This window comes from Myotis davidii, unplaced genomic scaffold (assembly GCF_000327345.1).
Source record: "Myotis davidii unplaced genomic scaffold, ASM32734v1 scaffold726, whole genome shotgun sequence".
Lineage (NCBI taxonomy): Eukaryota > Metazoa > Chordata > Mammalia > Chiroptera > Vespertilionidae > Myotis > Myotis davidii.
Window position 1 is genome coordinate 1,660,727 of NW_006297808.1, and position 9,160 is coordinate 1,669,886.

The following is a 9,160-nucleotide window of genomic DNA, read 5'->3' on the forward strand; positions in this document are numbered from 1 at the left end:
TCGCTGTCCATCCGCATCGTGGAAGGGAAGAACCTGCCCGCCAAGGACATGTGAGCGCGGCCGGGGGTGGGAACCCCAACTTTCCGGGGAGGGGCGTTGCCCCTTATGCCTGACCTTTCCGGGGTCCACACGGCCCGCCCACAAGTGGAGCAGAGGCGGGGATGTGGCGAGCGGGTCCGCAGCGGGAGACTGGCCGGGAGATGGGGACAGTGAAGATTCGCCCAGAGGTCTTCAGGGGGCAGAGAAGGCCGTGGGTTGGAGATGAAAGTGTCCCCTAGAAATGAGTTTTCCTTGGTAGCTTCTGAACACTTAGTACCTGGGAGTGTGCATCTGAGACGCTCCTGGGCCCCAGGGGCTGTCCCGGGGCTCCCTGCTGTGCATGGGACGGGAGGCGCTGGCTTGGAGAGGTGACGGGTGGGGCAGGAGGCCAGGACCCTTGCAAGATGAGTGGCTGGGGAGTCGCCGTTGCTGGTGCCCTGTGCTTTACTTGAGCCATCACCTCTAATGTTCACCAGCCCCCGGCAAGGCAGTGCTCATCATAACAGTCACAGACGAGGAAACGAGGCTCCGAGACAGGAAACGCTGGCTCCAAGCGCAGAGCAAGGTCTTGGGTCTGGGGCCCCCGACAGGCGCAGGCACCTAGGGCTTTCCCGGTCCCTGGCCAGGCCTGAGGAGATTTCAGGAGCCCCTTGTCCTATCTTTCTCAGTAGTTTGCAGAGATCAGCTGCCCCATTTGATCCCTGGCTCCTTGTATGCAACCTTAGGCTGCTTCCTGTCCCCGAAGCCTCAGAGATACAAGCTGTGGAGAGCACAAAGACATCTCTCAGATATGAGCTGTGGGAAGCACAAAGCTCGGGGCCCCTGGAGGAGGGGGCGGAGGAAAGGGAGCCCCAATGCAGCATAGGGTCCAAAGTCTGCTGGGCTGGAGCCTCCCCACACCCAGGCTCTTCATCTGGCTCCTGGATGCAGCCAGGTGGCAGGATGGGGAGGGGTGGGGGGGGCAGTACAGGAGGAAGGGGCCAGTGCATCTCTCTGGCACGGACAGTGGCCCATAAGTTTCCCAGTACACTCAGCGCCAGGAGCAGTTCCAGTTCAAGGCCTCCTGGGCCTGATGAGGCCAGGCTCAGCAGTTGCCATGGCAATGGGTGAGGGAGGGTAGTGGGGGACCATCTTAAGGTGGGTTTCTGTTAGTCCGGGGAGGTGGGCTGGCAGCTGGGATTGTGGTTTCTGGGGTCAGACGGCAGATGTTCTCTGAGAAGGGTCTCAGCCTCCAGACCCAGCCACTAAGCACCCCCCACACTGGCACCAGTAACTAGGTCAGCTTGGCCTCTTCTGGCTGGTGGCAGCTGGGAGGAGCAGCTGGGAGGAGCGGCCCCTCTGTCTGTTGCCTCCCTCCCCATCCCCGAAGTGCTTGCCTCGTGCCTGGCTCCAGGCTCTCACCAGCCCAGGGAGCCAAGGTGCCGGGTTTCCTGCACAGCCCTGCCTGTGCACAGCTGAGGGACTCTGGGCAAGGTGCCTTCATTCCCAGGGGTGGGGCCACCAAATCCTGTGGGTTCTGCCTTTGCCTTGCCTTGCCCCTCTTCCTGCCCAACTCACCTCCCCTCACCTCCTTTCCTCAGCCTTTCCTATAGTGGTTGGTGTACGCCCTTCTAACCTGTCAACTATCTTTTAAACCCAGCTGTGACCCCCTCCCCCAGCCGCTCACCTTTGGGCTACTGCCCTTCACAGCTCTGCTTCTGCATGTATTTGGGGCCTTCTGCTTTCAAGCACTCCCCTTTAGAGTCCTCCCGAAAACTCCTATTCATCCTTCAGGACACCTCTCAGCTTCCTCAAGGGCTTTTACTGGTGCCCTGGTGCAGGCCTCACCGTCCCTGTCCTGCACCCTTCAGGACTTCGGTCATCTGGAGTTAGGGCAGAGCCCTTGCTAGCAATTGCTCTTTCCTGGGTTGCATGTGTCACGTGACTGTGAGGATAGGAACCATGACTCATTTGACCTGACATTCTGAGTAGCCTGAGGGATACCTGGTCCCCAGTGGAGGGCAATACGAGGTGTTGAGGACCTTCTCATTAGCCCTATAATATACCCAGTTTGAAGACGGGGAAACTGAGGCTCAGGATGTGGAAGTCGTATACCAAGTCCACGTCGGTAGGTAGAGAAGCCAAGATTCAAGCCCACTCTGCAGCTGACAGGCTGAGTCCTAGCAGGACGGAGTCGCGAGCTTGCTGTGGGCTCAGTGGGGAGAGCCTCAAGAATGCCATGCTCCAGGACAGCCGGCGCTTGGCAATCACAGGAAGCCCTCCCTGATTGCTGGGGCAGGCGTGGAGGCGAGCCTGCCTCACTGCGGGCCTCATCAGCCTCCGCCTGCCTCCTGAGCAGCCCCCTCCAGCCAGGGCTTACAGGTTTCTGAGGACGAGGAGCTCGCCGCCTATCGTAGTGGCCATCTTCCCTGAGACGGTTCTGAGGGGGGAAGCCCTGCAGACAGAGCGGCTACCTGCCCCCCTGGCACTTCACTCATGGGTGTTTAGTTCTCTTAAGGTTCCTCTCAGAGCCTGCCTGTTTCTGCCATGCCCCCTCCCGCTGTCTCCCATCCTTGGGTGCCTGGGTCAGACAGACAGGAGCTGAGTCTCATGGTGACCGGTGACCCACTGGCTCCCACGCCCAGTGACCCTGGGGACAGGCCCGGGGCTATTTCAGGGTTTGCCCTGATCCTTCCTCTTCCACAGCCTGGAAACTGTCAAGGCCCTAAATATAGAGGCCCTGCAAGTAGCCAGGCTGGGCCAGAGCCGGCAAGTGGCTTGGGGAAGGAGAAGTCGTGGAGCCCAGCGGCCTCATCAGAGCAGAGGCCACTAGGCAGGGCACAGGTCCCAACGCTGTCCCTGCACACGGTCTGTTCCTGCCTCTGGGTCTCCGCCCACCTCCATGGCCCTGACTACAACATGAGCCCCAAACCTCACTGTGCGTTCACGGTTCATCCATTGAGTGAGAGCTGAGCAGAGGGTAGTGCTGGGCTCACAGGGGTACACAAGAGGGTCCCTGCCCCCAGGAAACCCCAGGGCAGGAGGCAGAAGCAGGGCAGAGAGGGACCCGAGGTGGGGGGCAGCCACAGAGGTCTCAGCCCACACTGACCTGTCCCTGGCTTCTCCAAGCTTCTTGTTCAAACACTTGTGCAGCTCCTGGGCCCTGCTGCCCAGTCCAGCATTTGGGGAACACGGGGACCTGTTATGTAAGGCCTGGGGTCCCCTTGCCTTGGTGTGGCGGGATGCAACCTGGGGTGTTCCCAAGGGTCTGGGGGAGTGGGCTCTTAAATGCTGGGGGTGGGGGTTGCGGGTGGAGGAGCAAGGAGTCTAGGGCGGGGCTGACTTTGACTAAACACCTCCCATGGCCTGGCCCTCACCTGTGTCGGGGACCCTGGGCAACTACCGGGGAGCCGGGGGGAAGCTGAGTCTGGGCAGACATTTTCTGTTGGCGTCTGAGAGCCTTTGCAGACGTTTGTGTCGAGTGGTTTCCTCAAAAGAGGAGCCTCTTTTCAGAAGGAAAGCGGGGCTTGGAATTCCCCAGCCTCCAACACGAAAATACACTTCCTTTCCTTTTTAAAGCTTATTATTATTTTTAAAATCCTCCCCTGAGGATTTGTTTTTAGTGATTTTAGAGAGAGAGGAAGGGAGAGGGAGAGAGAGAGAAACATTGATGTGAGAGAGAAGCATCGATCAGTTGCCTCACGTGCTGGCCCTGATCAGGGGATCCAACCCACCCCCCGGGTTATGTGCCCTGACCGGGAACTGAACCAACAACCCTTCTGTGCACAGTACAGCACTCCAACCCACTGAGTCACACCAGCCAGGGCTACACTTCTGTTGTATGGATGCCAGGCCTGAAGGGCATTTCTGGAGGCAGTCTTCACCCCCCTTCTCGCCCAGTACCAGCCCTGGACCTGGCTGGGGCTGCCCTCAACCCCCTGAATCCCCTGCCAATGAGACAGGCGGGACTGGGCAGTCCCAGGTTTGCCTTCCTGGCCCTTTGTTCCCAGGTGGCTGGGAGCTTGAGGACAGATGGTTATATTTGTTCACTCATTCAGCAAACACTCACAGGACCCTGTCTTATGGCAAGCCTTGTCCTGGGCCCTGGGGACACAGAATGGTCCCTACGCTCAGGTCACTCAGGTGGGGGAAGCAACTGATGGGACATCACAGCTTCCTGGGATGGAGGGAAACCTACTGAGGAGGGGCCGGCAGTGGGGTCACAGGGGAGACCTCACTCCCTGCCCCTGGGACAGAGAGGGCTCTTAGAGGAGGGGCTGAGGCTGGGAGGATGGGAGGGCAGTCCGGGTGGGGGAACAACAAGAGCAAAGGCTTAGAGAGACTACGGGACTGCCTGTGGTGTGGAGGGTAGGGGTGTCAGGGAGCTGGCCTGGGGCTGTTGTGACTTGTGACTGTTGAACCAATGACCCTTACCCTTTAGTGCACAGGACGGCACTGGCCTCTGCTTCTGTCTTCCCTGAGGTGGGGCAGGGGTGCGGTGAGAGCCTTGGTGCAGGTTCCTGCCTTCCCTAACCACCCCCAGCCCAGACTGAGGGTGAGGACACAGGTTTAGGCCCCAGCCCGGGACCCAGTGCCTCAGCCTTGACTGTCGTTTTTGGGGTCACTGAGGGCCCCTGGCAGAGGGATGGGAGCTGCCTGGGAGGCCCTGCCCTTGACCCCACTTGCAGCATCACCTGCCAGCCCCTCCACTCGCCTGTTTGTCTTACAGCAACGGCAGCAGTGACCCCTATTGCATCGTGAAGGTGGACAATGAGCCCATCATCAGGTACCACCCCCAGCCCCAGCCCCAGCCCATTTCAACACACACACCTCAGAGGGGTGTGGAATTGTGTGGAGAGGGGCATCTAATCTCCTGGGCCCCCACCACACCCTCACACACCTAATAGGACAGTGGTTCTCAACCTTCTGGCCCTTTAAATACAGTTTCTCATGTTGTGACCCAATCATAAAATTATTTTTGTTGCCAGTTCATAACTGTAATGTTGCTACTGTTATGAATCGTAATGTAAATACCTGATATGCAGGATGGTCTTAGGCGACCCCTGTGAAAGGGTCGTTCGACCGCCAAAAGGGTCGTGACCCACAGGTTGAGAACCGCTGTACTAGGAGGCGGGAAAGATCCTCTTGCTAATTACTGACCTTGACACCAATATCTGCTGTGGGCCAGGCTCTTGGCCAGAGGCCCCTTTCTCCGATGGTTCTGTAGTCCTTACAGCCCCCAGGAGGGACACGATGATGATTTGTAACAAGACGGTCACTTATGGGAGTGCTGTCTCCGCCATACTAAGTGAGGTTAGCCCATTTAATACTTATGATGAGCTACATTAAACCCCATTTATGGATAAAAAAAAAAACCCCGAGGCTCTGAGAGACTAAGTAACTTGCCTAAAATCTCACCCCAAAGCCTGAGCGCCTTCTCCCCTCCCTGGCCCTTGCTCTGACCTGGGAACCCCTCTCCCCTAGAGAGCCCCATAGTGGTTATTCCCCAGAAAAACTGCTCCTCTCCAGGCTGAGGGTCCCCAGTCTGCACCCAAAGGCCCAGTTCCCCTGGGCCTCCCTTTCTCCACGGGCTTCACGATTCTGGGCAGGGCCTCTGCTGTCCAGTCCCCTCCCCACCCAAGCCTCTGCCTCAAACTTCACGGCCAGAGCTGCTCTGCGGTTCCGTCCAGCGGAGTGCCCGAGGCTGACTGCTGGCCAAGCTGCCTGACTCACAGTTCGTTCCCCAGTGAGCAGGGCCCATCTTTTGTCCAGACTCTCTCCCAACCACAGACAGCAAGTGAAGAGAGGGCGTGATGGCCCCGATTGTCTCCATGACAGACAGGGAAACTGAGTCCCAGAGTTCAGTAACCTTTCTGAGAAGTGAAGGTGGTTCCCTGGGCCTTAACCTGGGTCCTTGGCGGCTTCGGCTTCCCCCGTGCACATCCCCGCTGAAGGCTCTGATCCAGGGGGGTTTGGCCAGAGCTGGGTGAGGGCCTGGACCGTGGCTCCCAGACTCCCCAGGAGGACGGGCTGGCTCCAGAGTCAGCTTGGCCATCACCGGGCCTCCAGCCAGCAAGTCCGTTCAGCACCAGGAGCCAGGGAGTCCTGCTGTGTGACCTGAGTGCTGCCAAGTGTCCTCAGTTTCCCCAAATGTAAAGTGGCCTGGCAGAGGCAGCGCTGTGCCCACCCCGGCAGAGAGGAAGGTCAGGAGGGAGTGACTGATGGTGGACAAGGGGCCTGGGATGGCATCAAACAGCAGGGCAGTTGTTTCTGGGAGTGGAAGGGAAGTGGGGGAAGGTAGGCCCAGTCACCCAGCCCCACCTTGCCTCAGCCTGGGGCCTGCAGGTGGCTGGGCAGGTCTGAGGGTCCTCTCCTATAGGACAGCCACCGTGTGGAAAACCCTGTGCCCCTTCTGGGGTGAGGAGTATCAGGTGCACCTGCCGCCCACCTTCCATGCGGTGGCCTTCTATGTCATGGACGAGGATGCCCTCAGGTAACGTGGGCCCTACTCTTCAGCTGGGGCCTGGGCCCTACCACCTGCCCCTCCCTGGTCCGTCTCACTGCAGGGACTGCTGGTCACTCTGCATCCTCTATAGCCTAGAGGGAGAGGGGCCCAGAGGGGTCTCAAAGGGTGTGAGGGTGTGTGCTGTGTGGATTCACCGTGCTTGTGCCATGTCATATGTGTGCATGTGTGGGAATACAGGCATAGGTGCGCTATGCGAGTGTAAGGATGTGAGGTAGGAAATGGGCACCCAGAGAGCATCTGGGCATATACATGGGCACACGGGTTGGTTCATGTGCAGAAATACATCATGTGCAGAAAGGTCATGGGTCCTACTCGGAGAGGCCCCTGAAGTGACCTCCCTGTTCCTCACAGGGGCCCTAAACTGGGTGGGAGGAGGGTCCTGGGCTCCCCGCAGAGCACTGCCCAGCTCTGGCTCCCTCTCCATCCTCCAGCCGAGACGATGTTATCGGGAAGGTCTGCCTTACCAAGGACACCCTGGCTGCTCACCCGAAAGGTAAGGTCCCCAGGAGGGAGCCCACAGCCCGGTCCTGCTCCCCGCCTCTGGCCTTCCCCCCCTCTCTCCTCACTGGTCTCCCCAGTCCCAGCCTTCCCCCTACTCAGAGACCCTTGCTCTAGGCTCCTTCAGGCCTGATGCTCAGGGAAAGCCATGTCTACCCTCCCCAGAAGGGCCTGTACACCCACCTCTGTGCCCAGGGCCCCATTCTATCTCCAGGTTGGACTGCATCCCCCAGAGCAAAAGGGCTGCTAGTGGTGGGATCTGAGGCCTCTGCCAGCAGCGCAAGGGGCCTCCTTAAGCTCCACTGCCGAGATGCAGGGGCCCACCCAATGCAGCCGGCTCCTCTGCACCCGCTGAGGTCCTCTCAGCCTGGCCCCAGGCCTCTCTGTCCCAAGCCTGAGCCGTTGGCCTGGAGCTGGGCTAGGCTGGAGACCCCTTGGATGGTTCCTAGGATGCTGGCGCTGCTTTGAGGGTCAGCCCTGTCGCAGCCTTGCTGTGCGCCCTGCGACAGGGGTTGCCTTCTCTGGGCTGAGTCCCCATCTGCCCATGAGGGTTCAGACCAGAAGCTCTTAGATGCTTCGGCTTTGCCAGCCTGCGCCCCTGCAATTAACTCTCAGGGGCTTCCCAGGCACACACCTGCTCCTGTCTGTGTGGTTGGGGCCCGCATGTGGGGGCAGGGAGGAATCTGCTGACTCATGGAGCCTCTTGGCCCCTGCAGGCCAGAGGCGTCTCCTGCTGGAGGCCCCAGCCAGCCCCTCGGGGTTCAGTGGCCCCAACGATGCGATTCTCTGGTCGCTTCTCCATCTGGGCCCTCCTTCCAGCATCCCTGGGCCAGAGCCATTCTCCCCCTGTTTTAAAATGGGGAAACTGAGGACAGAGGGCAGTGCCATGATGACTTTGGCTCAGGGCCACCCTGACACAATAGTGAGGATACAGGGGTCACAAGTCTGAGCCTCAGTTTCCCCATCTATCACTGGGGACAACAGCCCCTGCCTCACAGGAGCTTGAGAGGATTCCGAGAGGATTAAGGAGGGGCATGTGGTGCCTGGAGGGTGAAGGGCGTGGGATGGAAAGAGCCAGGATGCTGGCTCACCGGCAGCCTCACAGGTTTTAGTGGATGGGCCCACCTGACGGAGGTCAACCCTGATGAGGAGGTGCAGGGCGAGATCCACCTGCGGCTGGAGCTGGTGCCGGGGACCCGTGGCGGCCGGCTGCGCTGCTCCGTGCTGGAGGCCAGGTGAGATGTGGCGGGTGGGGCGCAGGGCGTGGGCCCCAAGAAACTAGAGAACCCACTGTGGATGCCGGGCCTCCTCTCCCCCATCCACCTCCCGGCCCCGGGCCTCCTCCCATCCAAGCCTGCTCTCAGGCTGACGGGAGAGGTTCCCGGGATGACCCCACTCAGGAGGGCATGACTCTTAGGGGAAGAGGTGATGTTCTAATGGTGGAACCTCGGGCATCATAGACCAGTTGGGGGGTGAGGGGGTACCCTGAACCATGATCATACAGCCCCAGTGCCAAGACGGGCCTTCCCCTGGATTTAACATCAATAGCAGGTGCTTGGTGTGGTGGTTGGCGGGTGTGTGTGTGTGTGTGTGTGTGTGAAGAGGTTGCTGAAAATCTCCAGTGGGAAGTGGGGGCTTATGCTCAGAAGGGGAAGGTGGGCCTGAGTCACCTGTGACAGGGAACCCCCGCCCTGCGTATTTTTAGCTGCAGCCTGCGTGTGACTCACACTCCAGGAGAATCGCCTTCCTTTCTGGCTCCAGCCCACCTCCACCGGGCCCTTGCCTGCCTCTGGGCAGGAGGGCAGCCCCGGCCTATGGGAGCCCCCTCACTGCGGAGCGGTGGGCCTCTCTGGGAGGAAGATCTCTCTCTCCTGGAAATGAGAACTGTGGCTTCCCTGGCTTTATTTTCTGTCCTGGGCTGGAAAGTGGAAGAGGCACAGCCAGACGGAAGGTGATGGTGATGGGCAGTCACAGTCCCGCCCCTCATGCTCAGTCATTCTCTCACACTTCCTTCTTCCTCAGCCTCACGGGCACCAGGCTCTCTGTGGCGCGCGCGCACACACACACACACACACTCACACTCACACACACACACACACACTCACACACTCACACACT

General features: G+C 59.7%; 1 protein-coding gene across 1 annotated transcript in view; it reads left to right on the forward strand.

Moving 5' to 3' along the window:
* LOC102753543 (ras GTPase-activating protein 4) overlaps positions 1 to 9,160 on the forward strand; it is a gene marked incomplete at its 5' end in the record, with an annotated part of 25,541 nt that continues 16,381 nt past the window's right edge. The window contains 5 exons of the mRNA XM_006773426.2: positions 1 to 50; positions 4,748 to 4,804; positions 6,398 to 6,511; positions 6,976 to 7,037; positions 8,148 to 8,277. Of these exons, the coding sequence (XP_006773489.1) occupies positions 1 to 50; positions 4,748 to 4,804; positions 6,398 to 6,511; positions 6,976 to 7,037; positions 8,148 to 8,277 (413 nt within the window). The remainder of the gene's footprint in view (positions 51 to 4,747; positions 4,805 to 6,397; positions 6,512 to 6,975; positions 7,038 to 8,147; positions 8,278 to 9,160) is intronic.